Below are 20443 nucleotides of genomic sequence, written 5' to 3' on the forward strand. Positions count from 1 at the left end.
CCACAGCTGGGTCAGCAGCAGCTGCCGGACACAGCTGACCAGGAGCTTCCAAGTGGCAGCTCCCTCCAGGGGGCGGGGCCAGCACGCAGTCGGGGACAGATAAGCCACAGGCCTCCGGAGGGAACAGGGGCCCTCTTGGGCACAGCCGCCGCCATAACCAGTGTAGGGGGGTGGGGCAGACAGCAGGCTTTTGTTTCGGGGGAGGGGGTTAGTGGTTGCTAATGTGGTCATGGACAGGAGACTTACCTTCTTCACGTCTAGTCAGGGCATCTGCAAATCTGCCCTGCTGCGCAGGCCAGCAGGACACAGATGGAAGCTATGTTGTTGCACTAGGCAGTATCTCTTCCTCAGTCCGGTTCGAAATAAAAATCCTAAAGAAGACTACCAACTGGACGTGTGAGAGGGACCAGGCCGTGCAGTCTGACAAACAACATGCTATGGTGTTTTCTGTTTGTGCATTACACCGATTTGGGAATATATCATTATGATTTTTAAAATCGTAAACATTTATTTATTATGTGCATGTGTGTGCGCACGCGTGCATGCATGCATGAGTGTGTGCATGCCCCGATGCCCTAGGGCACATATGGAGGGCACTTTGGGAGCCAGCCCTCTCCTGCCATGTGGTTCCCAGCATTGGGGCTTAGGTCTCACCAGCCCGGATTTTTTTTTTTTTTTTTTTGAAACAGGGTCTTACTGTATCCCAAGCTGACTTCAAATTCACCATATGATCACTAAGGATGATCTTGAACTTCTGTTCTGCCTCCACTTCCTCCGTGTCGGGATGGATGGCAGGCATGCACTACCATCTCCGGTCTATGTGGTGCTGGAACGGAACCCAGACCTCAGACATGCTGAACAAGGGCTCTACAATGAGCTACAGCTCCTGTATTGTTTTATTGTTTTTTTGTTTGTTTTTGACACAGGGTATCACTAAATAGCCCAGACTGTTCTGGAATTGTGGCAATCCTCCTGTCTCAGGTTCCTGAATGCTGGGATCACAGACCTGTGCCACCACACCTAGCTTCCTTTACTTTTAAAAAAAAGAAAGTTGAATGGGGTGTAGCTCATGGTACAGCCCTTGCCTAGCAGCGGAAAGCCTCGGGTTTATCCCCAGCACCACCAAGATGGACAGAAAGGTAGGTGAATTCATACATATGTACACAATAGATACATGTATGGATGCACACACAAAGATATATGTATGGATATGTACATACATATATGAATAAATACATACATGGATAGATTGGTAGAGAGATAGATAAATACGCACATACTGCACATACAAACAAACATACATACATACATACATACATACATACATACATACATACTGCTCTTGCAGAGGACCTGGTTTGGATTCCCAGCACCTACAAGGTGCCTCACAACTGTCTGTATTTCCAGTTCCTCTTCTGGTCTCTATGAGCACTGTACACATGTGCACAGATGTATACGCAGCCAAAATGATCAAACACATAAAACAACAAAAGGTGGATATCAGTGTGATTCTCTTCCTCAAGAAATGGGCTTTGTTTGGAGACAGCTTGGTTGTATATTAAAGGCTCAAACTTAGAGGGGTCTTCCTGCTTCTGCTCCTCCCCCCCAAGCCCATGCTGTGATTACAGGCATGTGCGCCATGCCTGGCCTAGAAATGTGTATGGGGCAAGGGGACACTCTCAAGCTAGTTCAGATGAGAAAATGAGATGGTGCCGCACATACAAATGACTAGCTCTTGTAGACCAGGCTGGCCTCGAACTCACAGAGATCCACTTGCCTCTGCCTCCCGAGTGCTGGGATTAAAGGTGTGCACCACCCCTTCCCCCTCCCCCCGCCCAAATGGTCTTTTTTTTTTTTTTAAAGATTCATTTATTATTTATACAGTATCTTGCCTGCATGTATGTCTACATGCCAGAAGAGGGCACCAGATCTCATTATAGATGGTTGTAAACCACTTTGTGATTGCTGGGAATTGAACTCAGGACCTTTGGAAGAGCAGCTAGTGCTCTTAACCACTGAGTCATCTCTGCAGTCTGATACAAATGGTCTTAAGGAGATTTTTGAATAAACAAACAACAACAAAACCAGACAAACGGTAGCTGAGGAGATGGCTCGGTAGGTAAAGTTCGATCCCCAGTACCCATGTAAAAGGCAGGATGAGGAGCCAGTCTAGCTGAACAGGTGACCACCAGGTTCAGTGAGAGATCCTGTCACAAAAAATAGGATGGAGCATATTCAACTAAGATGTTTTAAGTCTCCCTCTGGCCTGTGTAGTGCTTGCCTGTAAACACATGTGTTCAGCACACAATCATAATAACGATAGTAACAAACAACTAAGCGAGACACCCAAGGATGTTCTTTTTTGTTGTTTGTTTGTTTTTGTTTAGTTTGGTTTTAGAGACAGGATCTCTCTATGTAACAGTCCTGGCTGTTCTGGAACCCTCTCTGTAGACCAGGCTGGTCTCGAGCTCAGAAATTCACCTGCCTCTGCCTGAGTGCTGGGATTAAAGGAGTGCTCCACCAACCTCTAGCACAAAAATGTTCTTTTGGCTACTATGACAAAACCAAGGATAGCAGAAGGAGATAGCAATTTATTTCTGACATTACTCTCCAAGTAACAGCAATCCACACAGCAGCTATCCGACTCCAGGGGCCCAGGTGCCTTCCCACTTGTTGCTCAGTTACTCAGAGGATGTGACTACTCAACCAGACCAGTTATCTCATGTCTTCATTCTAACCAGCAGAAAGCAGGAAATGTGGAAGGGGAAGACTCACCCCTCCCATTTAAGAGTAGACCTCAGAATTGGCCAACTTCCCTTCATTGTATCTCTCATTGACCAAGAATTAATCATGTGACCATATTTGCTACAGGAGTCGGACAAAGCAGCTTTTGTTGTAGATCAATGGCAGAGCAAGTGCCCACCACGAACAAGGCCCAGGGTTTGAGCCCTAACACAGGAAAAGTGTTCATGTTGCTTTGACACAGGGTCTCTTACGTAGTGTGGGTTGCCCTTAAGCCCATCTTCCTTCACCTTTGGCTTTCTGTGTGCTACAGTGGCAAGCATATCTGTGGCTTTTACTTTGAGTGGCTGAAGATCAGTGGCTTTAGTTCCATACAAGGTGAGTGAATTTGAGGGAGAACAGACAATCTTATTCTCAGAGCAAATCAGAGTCGCCTCCATGTGAGTGCCAAGTGCTGAGGGAGTAGTGAGCCTCCTTGAGGGTGCTGGGAACAGAATCCAGATCCTTAGCAAGAAGAAGAGCTCTTGGGCTGGAGAGATGGCTCAGAGGTTAAGAACACTGACTGTTCTTCCAGAGGTCCTGAGTTCAATTCCCAGCAACCACATGGTGGCTCACAGCCATCTATAATGAGATCTGGTCCCTCTTCTGGCATACAAGCATACACGGAAGGAATGTTGTATACATAATAAATAAATCTTTAAAAAAAAAAAAAAAAGAAGAGCTCTTAACCACTGAGTGATTTCTCCAGCCCCGTATTGGACTTTTCTTTCTCTTTTCTTGCTCTCTCTCTCTCTCTCTCTCTCTCTCTCTCTCTCTCTCTCTCTCTCATTGTTTCTTTTTCAAGGCAGTGTTTCTCTGTTTATTCTGGCTGTCCTGGAATTTTCTCTGTAGACCAGGCTGACCTGATCTCGAACTCAGAGATCCTCCTGCCTCTGCCTCCTGAATGCTATCACTACTGCCTCGCCCTTATTGGACTTTTCAATACAGGAGATATCAATTTCCTTTTGGCAAGTGCCTATTTCACTAGGATTTATGGGTGTGTATTATGCGTGTGTGTGCTCACTCATGCACACTCCCATGGAGGCCAGAGGCTGGTATCAGATATCTATCATTCTCTACCTTATTTTAAAAATATTTACTTATTACTCTTTTGTGTATGTATAAGATGTGTGTTGGCAGCTGGGTGGTGGTGGTGCACGCCTTTCATCCCAGCACTCAGGAGGCAGAAGCAGGCGGATCTCAGTGAGGTTGAGGCCAACCTGGCCTACAGAGCGAGCTCTAGGACAGCCAGGGTTGTTACACACAGAAACCCTGTCTTGAAATGTGTACTGAGAGCACATGTCTTGGTGCACACACACAGGTCAGAAGACCCCTTTGTGGAATCAGTTCTATCCTTCCATCTTTACGTAGATCCTGGGATTGAACTCAGGTCACCGGGCTTGCTGCACAAGCACCTTTACCCACTGAGTCATCTTGATGGCCCTCAACATTATTGAGACAGGGTCTCACGTGAATGATGGCTAGCAAACCCCTGGGACCTGACTTTCTCCACTCCTAGACTGGAATCACAGACATACCCCACCATGCCCTGCTGTTTATGTGGGTGCTGGGGATCTGAATTGAGGTTTCCTCACTAAGGCATTGTACAGATCCCTTGAAAATGGAAGAACTCGGTGAGACCTAGAGCCCCTTCCTGTTGAGGTCTAGTTTACAGCAGAAGCTCTGAAGCCAGCGTGCTGCTGCTGCTGCTGCTGCTGTTTTGAGGTTACCTCCGAGCTCACTTCATCTACAGTCTCTCTTTGCTTATTTGAGACAGGGAATGATGTCACAGGCTGGTCTGGAACTCCCACTACAGCTGAAAATGACCTTGGACTCGAGATCCTCCTGCCTCCACAGTGCTAGGGTGACAGCCATTCACCGCCATGCCCAGTTTCTCACTGCCTGTATTTGCAAGTAATGACAAACTCCTGCCCTCCTCCCACAACTCCACTCGTGTGATGGAGAGGCAGGGTGGCACCTTCTGAAAGCGAGGGGGAGAAAACCCTGAACTCTCGTGAGGATTTTTTCAAACTTTTCTTAGTTTTGTATTTTAAAATGAAGTTTCATGATGTAGCCCAGGTTTGCCTTCAGTTCATATATATATGTAGCTGAGGATGACAAACTCCTGATTCTCCTACCTGCAGCTCCCGAGCACTGGGATTATGGCATGTGGCAACATGCTGGATATACTCAGTGCTGGCTCTCAGACCCCTGCTTGCTACGTGTTAGGATCCAACTTAACTATACTCTACAGGACTTTTATTTTGGGTAGTGCTGAAAACATCCAGGGTCTAGGGCATGCTGGGCAAGTGCCCAGCCACTAAGCTAAGCTCCCAGCTCTTAAAGCTCTTGATTTTTCTGAGTTCTACACTTTTCTCACACATCCATGTTTCTGGAATAATGACCAAGTGCTCATGAAGTCAGAGAGAGGGTGTCTGATGGGCTAAGGCTGAGGAGTCCCCAGGATATGGAACAAGATGGCTTCCATTGGGGGATGGAAGCTCTTCAGGAAATGGACCCCTACTTTGACGGTGGTAGAAGCCAGGTACCAAGCTGTCTGTGGTGAGTGCTGCTTCAGGTTGGGGAGGCTGAAGGTGAATGCCGTGTCCCCTCTTTCCGACGCAGCAAGAAGTCGCCAGGGGCGGTTGGGCTCATTGCATAGAAGACATTGGCACTGTCCGGAATCAGGAGTTCTGTGTGGAAATGGGGACCACGATGGGTGGCTTGCAAAGTCTGGGTGCTCCTTTGGCAACTTCCTATCACCCCAATGACTTCTCCCAAACTCCCTCCCAGCCAAGCTCGGTCTACAGTGACAATGAACTCAGATGACTGCCACCGCTCTTACTGTTCAGGCGGTTAAGCTAAGGGCATTCACACTCAACGCTTGAACAACCTGTGATTGTGGGTGCTGGTGGTGGTGGTTGGAACTGGGATGTTCCTCATGGTCTTGGGTATTTGAATACTCGGCCCACATTTGGTAGCATTGTGTGGAGTGATCAGCAGCCTGGAGCTTCTCCGTGCTCGCCCCGCCATAACGGACTGTAGCTCTCCAACTGTGAGCCAAGATAAACCCTTCCTCTCATCAGCTGCTGCCTGGGGTTTTGTCACAGCAGTGACAGCACTGGTTCCAAGTTCAGCTCAATGCAAAATGTCCTTGCTTACCTCTGTCTCCAGGTAGGACCTGGAAGAGCTGGTAGTCACGGGCCCAGGGCTGAGGCACATTGTGCTTCTCCAGGGCTCTTTGCACCACGCTGGGGGCTTTGTCCTGACAAGTGAGCTGGAAAAGAAAGACAGGAAAAGACCAGTGAGATGGTTCAGCAGGTAAAGACTACTCCAAGAGACAACCTGAGTTCAATCCCTGACACCTGCATGGTAGAAGGAGAGAACCAATTCCTGCAAGTTGTCATCTGACCTACACACACACACAATATATATATATGTGTATGTATGTATGTATATATACACACACTATATACATATATGTATACACACTATATATACATATACATACACATACTATATATATATACACACACATATGTAATTAAAACTCTTAGAAGAGGGGCAGGTGGTAAGGGGGCAGGGTCCCAGAACTAAGGACAAGGCTGTCCCCTCCTCGTCCCTTACCAAGATGCTCCGATACAAGTTCCCATGGTTATTGTCGATGCTGACTCGAATGACACGGGCCTCTGAGGTCTGCTGCCCAAGGAGAGGAATTCGAGGGTTGCTCAGGGTCAAGGTTGTGGAGGAATCCATGTTCAGAGACGGCTGTAGGCAGCGTGGGGTTGGAGAGTTTGTGGCCTTGCTCATCTGCGTGATGAAGACCATGCGGCTCTCTCCCCACTATAGTCAGTCAGCTGATGAACACACACAACTCCCCCAGAGTCCTCACACCCCTTTCCTCCTACATGAGACAGTTAGGGTACACACAAGACCGAGCATGTCATCCCTCACACACAGACTCCAGTTCCCTGTTATAGAAACAGATGGACACATGACCCATAGACACACAAAGCCAAGTTCACAGCAGGCTCCAGAGTAGACAGCACATAGTGCACAGTGTACAGTTGGAAAGCCACAACACACCATCGGTGAGCAGCCTCAAGCATAGCTCTGTGGATATTTGGGCCATTTCCCTGTCAGGTATGCAGACTTCTAGGCTTGTATATCCTTGTAGAAGTGAGTGACAGCTAGAGCTGGTGGCACAGAACTATTATCTCAGCTGCTGGAAAGTTTGAGGTCTGAGGATCGCAAGTTCAAGGCTAGCTTCGGCAACCTAGTCAGACCCTGTCTCAAGACAAAAAGTAATAAAAGTGTTGGGAGCATAGTAATTTGCCACTGACTTAGAGTCTGCCACTGAGGAGCTGGGATATGGCTCAGCGGTCAAGCCCCTGTCTAGAAAGAATCTCCTGCAAGGGGCTGGGAACACGGCTCAGTAGCGGAGTACTTGAAAGGTTGTTTTTTTTTTTTTTTTTTTTTTTTTTGGTTTTTCGAGACAGGGTTTCTCTGTGGCTTTGGAGCCTGTCCTGGAACTAGCTCTTGTAGACCAGGCTGGTCTCGAACTCACAGAGATCCGCCTGCCTCTGCCTCCCGAGTGCTGGGATTAAAGGCGTGCGCCACCATCGCCCGGCTTGAAAGGTTTTAGGTCCAATCCCAGTACTTTGTGTTTTGTTTTGGTTTTTGATTTGTTTTTGTCATTGTTGTTGAGACATGACATCATGGAACCCAGGCTCATTATGTAGCCAAGAACGGCTTTGAACTTCTGGTCCTCTTGCCTCCATCTCCCAAGTGCTGGGATTACAGGCCTGCACCACCACCACACTTGGCTGGAGTATTGTTTATTAGGGGAAAAAAGTATGGGGATTATACCTGGTGTGCCCTACAGATAGGTGGAAATCCAATCAGACAGGAGGAGCCAGATGGTAGGTCATGACTCATATGGCCACGGAGGTGCAGTCTCCCAGAGAAACAGCAGAGAGCAGTCAGTCTCTGCAACACATACCTGCAGTGCTGCATACACACACACATACATACACACACCAGACTCACACACGCATGTGCACACACAGATACTGAAACCTGTGCCCCAGTCCTCAACACAACCACAGATCATCGTGGTACCTTGTTGCTGGAGCTCTGGGGTCCTGGGGAGGCTGGCGGACTACCAGGAGGAGGTTCTCGGTTTCTAGGACTGGATGGGGGAGACCCTGGAGAAACACTGATGAAAACACAGAATTCAAGGTGGGAGGGCTGGCCGGACTTTTGGTCCTGATGTCGCCAGTCCCTTTTGGCCTGCCTACTCACCTGGAGGCTGGTGAGGACGGGTCCCCGGGACTCTCATTAGGGGAAGAGTTCTTCTCCCGGGACAGCTTCCTAGGGTGAGGAGAAGGGACGGTTTAGCTCTGAGACTGAACGCCCCTGTCCACCCGCTCCCCCGTCTCTACCCCCACGGCTTCCACTGCACACGTCCCGACACTCACGCACTGAGACGCTTTGTGAGGCTGATTCGCCGCCGGATACGTGGGGAGCTGGGGCAGGAGGCAGCTGGTGGCTCAATGACACGGGAGACCCGGTAGCTGGAGAGGTTAAGCATGTGAGCGGCGAGGGAACAGGAAGCAGAGCAAGGATCAAGAGGTAAGAGTTAGTGTGAGTTGTTAATCAAGTACAGAGTGGGGAGAGAAGAAGGGGTGAGGTGTCAGGTTAGGATAGAAACAGGATTCACTGGGGTACCAGGGTGCATTATAGATGGGGTGAACTGTTTGGTTAGTGGGGTGCACAGCACTTACAGGGTGAGATTAGCTAGGGGGTGTGGCTCACACATAGAGTGCTTGCAGAGAATCCCTTAGTGAGAGGTTGGGGCCATGGCTTAGGGGTAGAGCCCCTGCCTAGAGTCCCCAGTGAGGGCTGAGGCCGTGGTTGAGGGATAGAGCCCCTGCCTAGAGTTCCCAGCGAGGGGCTGAGGCCGTGGTTGAGGGGTAGAGCCCCTGCCTAGAGTTCCCAGCGAGGGGCTGAGGCCGTGGTTGAGGCGTAGAGCACAGACTTAGCGTGTATGAGGCATTAACACTACAAATGCAAAACAAAACAGAAACCGCAGGATGAACTGAAGAGTCAATTGGGCCAACATTAAAGTTCAGGGTCAGATAATTTAGGGGATCAACAGTGCATGGCATGTGTTGAACAAAATGAAAAGAAGCAATAAGGCTCTTGAGTTGGGGGGCCAGACAGACACTAAAGCCAGCGTCACTGAGGAGCTGATGGTCAGGGTCACAGATTTGGATGACAGGATCAGAAGTCTACGGGGAGACAGGTGGGGCGTTCAAGTTGATTGACTAATGGACATGAAGGGCTGAAATCACAGTATAGAATGGGCTCATATTTTAGGTTGGAGGTGGGTAGTGACCTTCAGACAGAGAGAATAAAGGGTACAGGGTGGGGCTGTCCTCTGAATGGTCTGGGAAGCTTCTGGAAGGGGAGGAAAGGTGGATTGTATGTGAACTAGACTTGGTGGGTTGGATACCTCTGTTCCTCACTGAGCTGGCGCTGGGCTCGAAGGGCAGCCAGGATTGGTGGGTGGGGGCTCAGGCTGTAGAGTTGGCAGCGATGCTGTAGCTGCTGGATTCGGGCCAGGATCTCCCATTCCTGAGGGGGTGTCTACTGAGATCCTGCCCCACCCTGCTTCCCCACCCTGGGGCATCCTACCCACCCAAGTACCCATCTACTCACCTTCCTCCTTTTCTCAAAGTTGATGAGATTTCCCTGAGGGGGCAAAACTGGCCTGAGCTACAGCATCCAGGGTCAAGGGTCAAAAGTCAAGATCAAAAGCTAGGATGGTGTGAGCCACCTTATGCTGGGGGAGATGGGTACAAGGCAGGATCAAAGGTGATGCGTTGGGGGTATTAGAGCAGGGGTCAGGAGTCAAGGGTAAGGGGTCAAACCTTCAACATATCCGGTAAGGCTGTGTCCAGCATAATCAAGTCTGTGAGAAAGGTGCCAAGGTAGGGGACAGGACCTGGGGACAGTTTCTGCAACCCCAAAACTTCAGTTACTCAGTGGCATCACTGACCCCAGGCCCCTCTCCGAGAGTCCCCTTTGTCACCCCCATCTCCATCCTGAACCCTATCACTTACTGACGGCAGGCTTCCTGGGAGGCAGTCATCATCATGGGGTCCCTCAGTAGCCTCCTCCTGGGAAGGAAGAGACTAAAGGAATCCGAGGCTCACTTTGACACTTCTCACAGAGACCACTCTGAGACTGGCACATTTACCACGCTGCCTTCACAGACCACTAGCTGGGGGGTGGTGAGATGGCTCAGCAGGGAAAGGACCCACCCGGTCAGCACTGGGCTGACTTTTGTGGCCTGGGGCTGTAGTTTAGTTGGAACTGCTGGGTTCCATCCCAAGTAGTTCATAGACTGACTGTGGCAGCCTTCTCCTGTCAGCCCAGCACTCGAGACAGAGGCAGGAAGATCAGGTGCTCAGGGCATCCTTATCCTACAGGAGACCCTGTCTAAAAACAAAAGAACATCACAAATGAGTTGTTGTTGCCAAACAGGGTGTAGAGTACCCTGGGGACAGAAAAAGCCTGAACTCAGGGAGTTCTGGAGCAAGTTCTACGCCCCCAGAGTGGATGGGAAGAAAAACGTTTGTTCCCGGTTTACTTAGAACAGGCTGACTGGGGAACCTCTAGAAGGACCCTGGGCTCACTTCTGGGCATTATTCAGACAGACAGCAAGAAGGTCTGTTCTGTCGTCCTTTGGGCTGGCAGCGTCTCCTACAGGAACAAGTATGTGTTTGGTTCTCGGAGGGTCAGGACAATGCCTGGTACACAGTAGCTTTGATTTTTGTCTCTTGAATCCTCCTCATTTGAGATACACCTTCACTGGGAAGGTTTTTAAATTTTGTTTGGTTGTCTGTTTTGTGTGTATATGAGTATGGGTATGTGTAGATGTGTGTGCAGTGCCTCAGAAGGCCAGAGGAGGGCATCAGATTCCCTGGAGCTGAGTTGGAAATGATTGTGAGTCGCATGGATGAAACACTGGAACCAAACTCAGATCCTCTCAAAGAGTGCAAGTGCTCTTGACCACTGACCACCTCTCTGGTTCCCCTGATGTTTGTTTGTTTTGAGATAAGGTCTCACTATAGCCCAGGCTGGCTACAAACTCCGAGATCTTCCTGTCTCGTTCCTGAGTTCTGTGCTTACAGGGGTGTGCTACCTGCCCTGCCCATACATTAACAAGGTATTTTTCTTTTCTTTTCCTTTCCTTTCTCTTCTCTTCTTTCATTTCACTTTTTGTTTTGCTTTAGTTTTGTTTTTTTGGAGACAGGGTCTTTGTGGCATAGAGTGACCTTAAACTCCTGCTCTTTCTGCCTCTGCCTCCTGGGGTGACAGGTGTGTACAACCTCACCTATTTTATACAGCGCTGGAGAGGGAACCCCGGGGTTTCATTGTGCTATGCAAGCTTCTACCAACCGAATCCAGCTTCAGCCCCTCATGGTATTTACTGAATATTTACTGTGTTGTCATGTGCTGTTTGGGGTAATAATTAGTCAGGGGTGACCAAGTGAGACAAAATGGCCTGGACAGCCAAGATAACTCATAAGAAGGAAGGCAGAAACAAGGGCCATCAGGTGGGTAAGGGCCATGAGGTGGGAAGGGGAGTGTGAAGGAGGGGAGTGGGCACAGCACACACCTATCTTGAGGGTATCAGATGTTCCAGATCCAGGAATTAGGCTTCATGCTCATCTATATGGAATTCACACTGAGGGTGAGCACTCAATTCTAATCAGAACTTTACCCTTGCTGGCCCACATTTGAAAAACCCCTATCAAGGTAAATTCCTAGAACATGGTTCCTTCTCCCTAGGCCCCTTAGGAAAGCATTTCCTCTGACTTCCTTGCATTTTGCGGAATGAATGAAGAAGGCTGGTGTTGCCTGTGAGAGAGGGAGAAAGCAAGCTGGAGACAGAAGCTGGAGTCGGCTTTGCAGCAGATTCCTAAAGGAAGGATGTTTTGAGGATACGATGCTTCCCTGAGAATGGCTCCAAGTCCCCTTAGCCCTGGCTGTCCTGGAACTCACCCTGTAGACCAGGTTGCCTCAGTCTCCCGAGTGCTGAGATTGAAGTGTGTGTCACCGGGCCCTGTTTTTTAAAGCATTTGTTTACTTTTGTTTTGTTTTGAGGCAAGGTTTTTTGGAGTTCAGAATAGCCTTGGACTCACTTTGTAGCTGAAACTGTCCTTGAACACCCTGTCCTCCACCTCTCAAATGCTGGCGTGAGAAGCTACACCCTATGACTGACTTACATGGGTTCGCATGTGTGACTAAGCCACATTCTGAGCCCCTTGTTTTGGTTTGTGTGTGTGTAAATATGTTTGTGAGTGTATGCATGTGTGGTTTTGTGTGTGTGTGTGTGTGTGTGTGTGTGTTAGGCCAGAGGTCAACACCAAGTACCTGAACTGGAGAGATGGCTCAGTGGTTAAGAGCACTTGTTCTTGAAAATGACCAGGTTTGATTTCCAGCATCCACATTCATAATCATTTATAACTCCAGTTCTAGGAGATCTGATGCCCTCTTTTGATCTCTGTAGACCCTCACGCATGTTCATGGTACACACACACACACACACATATATATAGGCAAACACTCATAAAGTAAAGTAAAAAAAACCCCAAATATCAAGTATTTCCTGTATTGATTTCCTCTGTAATATTTATAAGCTGGAGCTTGATGCTTTTAGCTAGATCGTCTATCTAGAGCCCCTGTCCACCTGCCTCTGCCTCCCTCACTGCTGGGACTACAGAGGTCTCCCACTCAGCTCTTGTGTGGCTGCTGGCTTCTGCGCTCAGAGACTCATGCCTGTGCGGAAGGCACTTCACAGACTGAGCCATCTCCCTGTCTTCATACTTTGAGTATTTTTGTGGTTGTTGTTGTTTGTTTGCTTTTCAAGACAGGGTTTCTCTGTGTAGCTTTGGAGCCTGCCCTGGAACTCGTTCTGTAGACCAGGCTGGCCTCAAACTCACAGTGTTCCTCCCGCCTCAGCCTTCCAAGCACAAGCCACCGCACTTTCTTGATTTGGGGGTACCCAATACCTGGGAAAGAATTGCTCGGCAGCTGAGATGATTATTCTCATCAGAAAATATCTGCGACAGTTTCTTGAAAGTGGACAGTGGTTCCCTGTGGGGGGGGCGGGCGGTGAGAGGCGTGCTCAGGTCAGCAGAGGGAAGAGTCAGAGCCAGGGCAGGGTTACTGCATGGGGCACCCAACTCACCGGCTCACAGATCCCCAGCTGCGCTTGAGCCTGTAGATGGGGTTAGACTGCAGGGCCGACAGGATAGCTCGCAATGAAGAGAAATTGCCAAGTTCCCTGCAGCGCTGGGAGTAAGGGTGGCAGCTCTGGTCAGCGGCCACACTCCACTTCCATCTCCCAGGCACAGCTTTTTCGGTAGCTGTGTCATGCTGCCTTTGTTTTGTTTTTAAAGACAACTTCTGGTTCCAGAGCCAAGGCTGATCTTTCTGCCTCCACCTCCCCAATGCTGGGACTACAGGCACATGCCACTACACCAGACTTGAGGTTGGGCTTTTCTGATACCAGGTCAGACCCCAGGCCTCACCTGTAGAGTGGCTAAGCAGGTAAGCCGACATACTCCCTTTTTCCAACGAGCCCCTCCCTCAGCTCTTAACCCCTCCTGGCTGAGCCTGTCTCACCCATCTCTCCCTATGCCTTACTTCTCTCTAGTTCCTCAGTTCTTACGCGTGCCCACAGCCTCTCATCTGGATCCAAGATCCTATCCCAAGTCCTCCAGGATCATCTTTTCCCCTCCCTACTCCTCTAGGCACTCCATACACCTGATCTGTTCCCCCCCCCTTTTCCCATTCCCCACTGCAATCCTATTGTTTCAACACATCCACTTCCAGCCTCTAATCCTCAGCTTCAGCAAGCTGGTTTCTGGTTGCACCCTAGGCCGGCTGCTGGGCCCGCCCCAGTCCCATCCTGATGCACACCTGGGCGATGCGGATCCACTTTTCGATGCGCTGTGCCCTCTGCGAGGCTGCCAGGCCAGGCGCTGCGAGCACCGAGCCCAGCACGCAGCCCGTAACCGCATTGAACTGGGCCACGGTGGCACGCACTGTGGGAGAAATGCCTGCAGCTCCTGGCCGGTCACGCTGAGACCACATGGAACCCAGACATTCACAGGTACGCACGCGCAAGAAGAGCTCCTGCGTAGGGGAGAAGAGGGTAAGATGGGTGGGTGCTCATCAGTACAGACCTCCCCCGCCCTCCCATCCTGACGCTGGCAGGGGTTCCCACCACGTCCATAAGGGTCAGCTGCTCCGCCACCTCATCCACGCTGAAGTCCAGGAGCTCGGGGCCTTCAGAACTGGGACCTTCGTCTTCCTCGAAGTCCTCTGAGAATTCTGATCTGGAAGACTGGGCAGCCCTGGGAGGGCCTAGGGAATAGATACAATGTTTAAAACTCAGGTTTGAACTGAGAGGATGGCTCTGCAGTTAGGAGCACTTTCTGCTCCTCCAAAGGACAGAGGTTGGATTCTCAGCACCCACATGGTAGCTAACAACTCTGTACCTCGATGTACCTCCAGTCTCAGGGGACCTACAGGATCTACAAGATGCCTCTGTGGACATCATGCGCACATGCGATGCACTGACAAACATGAAGGCAAAACACACACACACAGAGATAGACATAAAAGTAAAGGCTGGACGGTGGTGACGCAGGCCTTTAATCTCATCAGGAGTCTAGATTGCCTGTGGGACCTTAGGCAAGTGCCTCTGTGTCTCTGAGTCTCACCTCCTCACCTCTGAATACCCTGAGTGTTTTGCTTTTTATTTACGTAATTAATTTTATGTGTGATTTTGGGTCCACAAGTGTCACGGTTTATGTTCGGAGGTCAAGGACAATGGGAGTTGGTTCTCTCCTTCCACCCTGAAGGTTCCAAGAATCTAACTCGGGGGGCCAGGTCTGGCAGCAAGTGCTTTTACCAGGTGGAGCCATCTCAGCAGCCCATCCCGAGTGGTTTTGTTGTTGCTTTTGTTTTTAGGAGGAGGCTTTCTATACCCTCAGGCTGGTCCTCCTGCCACAGCTGGGATCACAAGAATATGCCACCACACATCACTGTGTTCTTCAGTTTTCTTGATTCTGTGACATCCTCCTTTCCTTGCCTCTGACTGATGACATTGGTGGGGGGGCATTTGGCAAGAGGATTGCCATGAGTTTGAAGCCGACTTCAGCTATGGTTTCAGGCTAGCTTGGGCTACAGAGTGAGACTCCGTCTCAAGGTGGGGTGTTAGCCGTGGCATTGCTGAGATGGCTCGGTGGTTAAAGGAGATCGCTGCCAAAGCCAAAGATCCGAAGTGGATGCCATTAATAGAAGGAGAGTACCAACTCCCAAAAGCTGTCTTCTGACCTATACACACACACACACACACAAGCACTCGCGCACGCGCGCGCACACACACAGTAACATGATACATCCCGTACATGAAAATAAACAAATAAATGTTAAAAAATAAAAATAAAAACAGGGGCTGGGAGATGGCTCAGAGATTAAGAGCTTATAGTATTACTCCAGAAGACTGGAGGTTAGTTCCGAGCAGCCATGTCAGACAGCTCACAACTGCTTCTAACTCTAGCTCCAAGAAATTCAAAATCTCCAGCCTCCACAGGCATCTGCACTTGTGTGTCATCCCTCACACACACACAGACACATATTTAAAATTAAATCTTAAAAAGTAAAATAAAAATATAACCTCTAATTCTATCTAAATGTGGCGGTGAGCACCTGTTACCCCAAAAGAGCAAGATTGAAAACCTGAGGTCAGCGGAATCTTCATAGTGGGTTCAGACACACACACAGCTATACCCAATAAAACAAAGAAAACCTCAGAAAGCCAAGCCCCAAGCCCCAAATGTTTGTGGTTCAGTGGAAGAACAGGAGTGAGGCCCTAGGTCAGTCCCTAGCCACTCACACACAAAGGGGTCCCTCCCGATGGCCGACATGGCGAAGGGAGAGAACCAACTCCCACACTCACTCAGTCCACCACCGCAGAATAAAGAAATAAATGTAACAAAAGATTTAAAACTTGATGGTAGGAAAGGAAACTTCTCGGTGATCAATTAAGCAGAGAAGAAAATATTACCAGTAGGCATAGGCAAGTAGCTGCTTCTCTCGAGAGCTGGAAGTGGCTGAGAGCTGGAAGTGGCCACTTGAGCTCAGGGTTTGAGGGATTAAAGGATGAGGATTAGGGACACAGAATCAGATGAGCTCAAACACGGATGAGACGATGATTCTGTATAAGCCGAGTACAATTATTTCGTTAGCTAATCCTAATTGTCCTGCTTGTGGAGACAAAGCCAATAGCGTCCTTCGCTCCTACACTCACGGGATGCAGGGAAGCCAGGAATCAACCACAAAAAGTGTGCAGAAAAACAAGGCAGCTTCAGAGGCGTCGGACGGACGGGACAGGCATTCTCAAGAGAAGTGAAATTTCTTTCTTTCGGGTTTGGTGCCTTTAATCCCAGCACTCAGGAAGCAAAGGCAGGAGGCTCTCTATGAGTTCAAGACCAGCTCGGGCTACATAGCAAGTTCCAGGCCAGCCTGGGCTACACAGTGAGATGAGACACTGTCTCAAAAAACCCAAAACAAAACTCAAAATCTCATCTAGGTTCATTGCGATGGCTTATTGGCACATTGGGCCGCTCTCAGCACTGCCAAAAATGCAGACAATGTAAATAAATAATGAGCAAATGAATGAAAAGTACACGCATCTATTGCGCATATGCAAATTTCAGGAGCCTGTTCTCTCTTCTTACAGGAGTCTCAGAGACCAAACTCAGACTATGAGGACTGTCTGCAAGCCCCTTTGTTGAGCCCTCTCACCCGCCCCAGAAGTGACATTTCAAGGGGACCTGAGTGAGATTTGTAATCTTTTCTCCATCCTCAGCTTCCTTTGTTTCCAGACAGGGTCTCACCATGTAGCCCTGGGTGGCCTGGAGGTCACTGTGTAGACCAGGCTGGCTTCCAGAGCACCAGTTTTCTGTGGTGTTTGCTGGTACCTTAGTGCTCACAATAAGGTGTCAATTGATGTGTGGCACCCACTCCACCGGCCCGGTAGATACCTAAAAGTTTAGATCCCATGGGAAAACTGCCTCGACACAGAGCTAGGTTCCAGTTCCTGGCAACATAAATACACGAATAATTAAATAAAGATTTAAAAAAAAAACAAACAAAAAAGGAAATATCTGGGTGGTGGTGGCGCACGCCTTTAATTCTAGCACTTAGGAGGCAGAGGCAGGCGGATTCTGAGTTCGAGGCAGCCTGGTCTACAGATTGAGTTCCGGGACAGCCAAGGCTACACAGAGAAACCCTATTTTGATAAACAAAAAAACAAGTACCAAAACCAGGAGACAAACACCAACACTAGGCTGGTGGCACACACACAATCCAACACTCCAGGGAAGGAACTGGTGCTGCCTCATACAGAGGAGGCCCTGAGTTCAGTCCCTTGCTCTGTGTAAACCACACATCTGTCCAAAGTCGCCCTCTGCTACTTAGCGCTGTGCTCTGCGCGGGGTATATAGCAAGACCCTGTCTCAAAAAGTAAAACAAAACCATGGTCACAACTGACTGAAACTCCAGTTCCAGGGGAGCAGAGATCTTTTGACTTACGCTGGCTGGTGCTACATGCACACGGTGCATTTAATGCAGGGAAAGCACACAATCAGCCATTAGCAGGCCTGGGATTTGAACCTAGGTTGCTGCTTTTGGCTGGGCAAGCATTCAGCCACTAAGTGACATCCCAAATCAGAGAACGGAGGATCTTGGGGGTGCAGGAAGATACTAATAAGCAAATGTTAATATCTTTTGATAAAGACTTATGATCAGGTGAAGAAAATAAGGCTCATTTAGCTTAAAAGTATTGCCCATGAGGCCAGAGAAATGGCTCAGGGGGTAATATATTTGCTCATGCAAGTGTGAGGAGTTGAAGTCAGATCTCCAGCACCTACAAACCACAAGGCACAGTAGTGAAAGCCCAGTCCTGGATAGGCAAACACAGGAGAAACTTTGGGGCTCAAGGGCAAGTCAGTTTAGCCAAATGGGTGGGCTCTAGGTTCAATAATAGTAGCCAGCAACAGAGGAAAACACCTAGCATTGTCTTCTGGTCTCCACATTCGTGTGCACATATGTGCATGTGCACCCATGTTCATGAACACATACATGCATCACACACACATTAAGTAAGGAAGAGAGGAAAGGAAGCATTTTCCAGGGCTGGAGATGTGGGTCAGACCTACAGTGCTTGCCTGGTATGCAAAAAGGGTGAGTTTATTTCCAAGCACTAAAATAAGTTTAAAAAATGTGTTCAACTTCCTAATGCTGCAACACTTTAATAAAGTTCCTTATGTGATGACCCCTAACAATAAAATTGTTCTTGTTGTTATTTTTTTTTTTAAAAAAAATGTGTTCAAGGTCTGTCATTTTGAAAGGGGTAGCACAATCTCAGAATCACCAGCACTAAATGTCCCTTACCAGCCCAAGCCAGTCGCTGCTCCTCCTCTGCCTGTTCTCCCTTAGCCTCTTCCAAGAACTCTTCTAGAAGCTTCTCTGCTTCCCTGGCTTCTGCCCCTCCTGGGGCTGCCCAGCCCAAAAATATTTGGACATTCCCCAGGTTCTGATGGGCAGGGGGATCCCAGAAGTCCTGAGGATGATCTCGCAGCCAAAAACCGAGTACCGAAACCACAGCCCTGAATCGAGAAGGATGTGTGATTCAAAACTGAGTCCAAGGACCTAGACTTTCCCAACCTCGCAGTGCAGCCAGCCGACAGTCCTGACCTTGAGGTCCCTTCCCCCACGGTCCCTCGGGTCAGGGGTGGGGGTGGGGGCTGTGAGGGTGGAACCAACCTCAGATGCTTGCTGAAGCTCAGATCATGTGCCTCTGCCCTCTTGCTGTCTACCCTGGGAAGAAAAGCCTCTATCAGATGGTAACGCAGCTATAGAGCTTTTAAGACCTGTGCTCTGGGGTTCTAAATTTGGGGGCGGGGGGCGCAGAAGGGGTTCTGAAATTGAGGACCTGAGAGTCTCCTAAGAATGACTGACCCAGGAGGTGGTGGCGGCGGCGGCGGCGGGGGCAGTAGAAAGCCCAGAACTCGGGCTGTGGGCACAAAGGCCTGGTGTGTAGCCAGGAAGGCAGGCACGAAGCCAGGATCCTGTTCACGGTCTCCGGACACCAACTCATGCACCAGCCGCTCTAGTCGGGCGGCCCTCAGCGCCCGCACCTTGCTGGTGCGGTACTGGAGGAAGGTGTCAGCAACCGGGGTGGGAGCCTGCGGGGGGGGAGGGGGGGCGCGGTGGATGGAATAACATGAGGGGTGTCCCAAGCACCTTGTTTTCAACCACACCCGTTGCTGGCACCTCTTTTGCTTCTGACTGTGTTCATTTCTGAAAATCTGAGACTCCCTAAATAGATGTCCACCCATCAAAAGCCTACATCAAACCCGTAGGACAGACACCCCACACTTTAAGCCCTGCCTTCTGTTCCCTCCTCACCGGGCAACCCTAGGCTTCAGTCAGCCTTGCAAGCTCGCTTCACTGGCCAAGCCTCGGTCTCCCCCCACCCCCCCGCCCCACCTTGCTGCTCCCCTTTCAGATTTTCTGCAACTTGCCGGTCATTTTACCTCTCGGGAAGCGCTATCATTTGGCCCCACCCCCATTTCCTGAATTTATACCCAGTCACCTGAACGCCCCCAGGTCCTTTCCACTCACCTGGTCGCCTCTAAGCTCCGCCCTTCCTTCTGGCCCCGCTGCTCTTAGCTTTGGCCTCTCCGCTGCAGCCCGGGCTGAGCCCGCCCTCACTGCTCACCTCCAGTCCCTTCCGCACCTGGTCGTCTCCAGGCCCCTTTGGGGTCGAGCGCTGGCTGCGCTGCCGCCGCAGGGAGACGCTGTACACGGCGCCGTCCTCAGTCTCCTCGCCCCAGTCTTGCAGAGGCGCCTGGATGTGGAGGCGGGCTCAGAGCAGTGACCCCCCACCTCTGCCCTGGCCTGTAAGTTTGGGCCTCTTTCCCGAGCAGAGTACTGAGACTCTGGCTGGGATCCCAGGTGGGTCCCTCTGCGCCACAGATACCCTCCTCTTAGGTCTTGAGTGGATGGGGTATCATTTGGGGACATTCCATAGTCCAATGTCACAAAGAATCTTTTTGTCTCTTCCTCCCGAGATAGTCTCAGACCCCGGTCCCCACCCCACAAACCAGCCGCGTCGCGGGGTCAGGAAGTGTGAATCCCCAAGTGGGAACTCCAGGGCACATCCATTTGGCAGAAAGGGGTAGAAAACGAGAGGTGGATATCCAGAGTTTCTGAATCTGGGGATACACCAGGGACGTGGGGTCTGAGGATTCCCCAGCTCCCTCTTACCAAGGCCAGCTCTCTGCTCGCTGTCCTTTGCATGGCCCCGATGCCCGTCCTGCTCCCTGGCGCCGCGGAGTGAGGCGGAAGGGCCAGCAGGAGCGGGCAGTGGGGCGGGGCGGCCGCGCGTCCAGTCGCGGGGCGGGGCTGGGCAAGGCGGTCGTACGGCTCCAGAGGTCCCCAACCGGACCCTGGCACTTAAACCAACACAGAAGTCCGGGGACCTCCCCCAAAGGTGTGTCAAGCTGAC

General features: G+C 50.1%; 1 protein-coding gene across 8 annotated transcripts; it reads right to left on the reverse strand.

Moving 5' to 3' along the window:
- Nucleotides 1–13: 13 nt before the first annotated feature.
- Nucleotides 14–20263, reverse strand: Rgl3 (ral guanine nucleotide dissociation stimulator like 3). 8 transcript variants are annotated; one of them, XR_009057013.1, is made up of 21 exons: nucleotides 20203–20263; nucleotides 19655–19783; nucleotides 18892–19118; nucleotides 18697–18750; nucleotides 18325–18539; nucleotides 14087–14226; nucleotides 13780–13995; nucleotides 13046–13149; nucleotides 12867–12951; nucleotides 9909–9965; nucleotides 9717–9803; nucleotides 9505–9537; nucleotides 9299–9432; nucleotides 8262–8357; nucleotides 8086–8154; nucleotides 7903–7999; nucleotides 6409–6549; nucleotides 5944–6058; nucleotides 5331–5474; nucleotides 1334–1431; nucleotides 14–826 (listed from the first exon to the last, which is right to left on the reverse strand). XR_009057013.1 is itself a non-coding variant. In XM_057767856.1 (20 exons), the coding sequence occupies exons 1-19, from the start codon at nucleotides 20233–20235 to the stop codon at nucleotides 5356–5358; spliced, it is 2151 nt and encodes a 716-aa protein (XP_057623839.1). In that variant the 5' UTR covers nucleotides 20236–20263; the 3' UTR covers nucleotides 14–1431; nucleotides 5331–5355. The 8 variants fall into 8 exon arrangements, 5 of the variants coding, with proteins under 5 accessions (XP_057623839.1, XP_057623840.1, XP_057623837.1 ...); XR_009057012.1 differs by having other exon boundaries at nucleotides 5306–5474; XR_009057011.1 differs by having other exon boundaries at nucleotides 14–1431; nucleotides 5306–5474.
- Between the last annotated feature and the right edge of the window lie 180 nt (nucleotides 20264–20443).

This window comes from Chionomys nivalis, chromosome 4 (genome assembly GCF_950005125.1).
Source record: "Chionomys nivalis chromosome 4, mChiNiv1.1, whole genome shotgun sequence".
Classification (NCBI taxonomy): Eukaryota; Metazoa; Chordata; class Mammalia; order Rodentia; family Cricetidae; genus Chionomys; species Chionomys nivalis.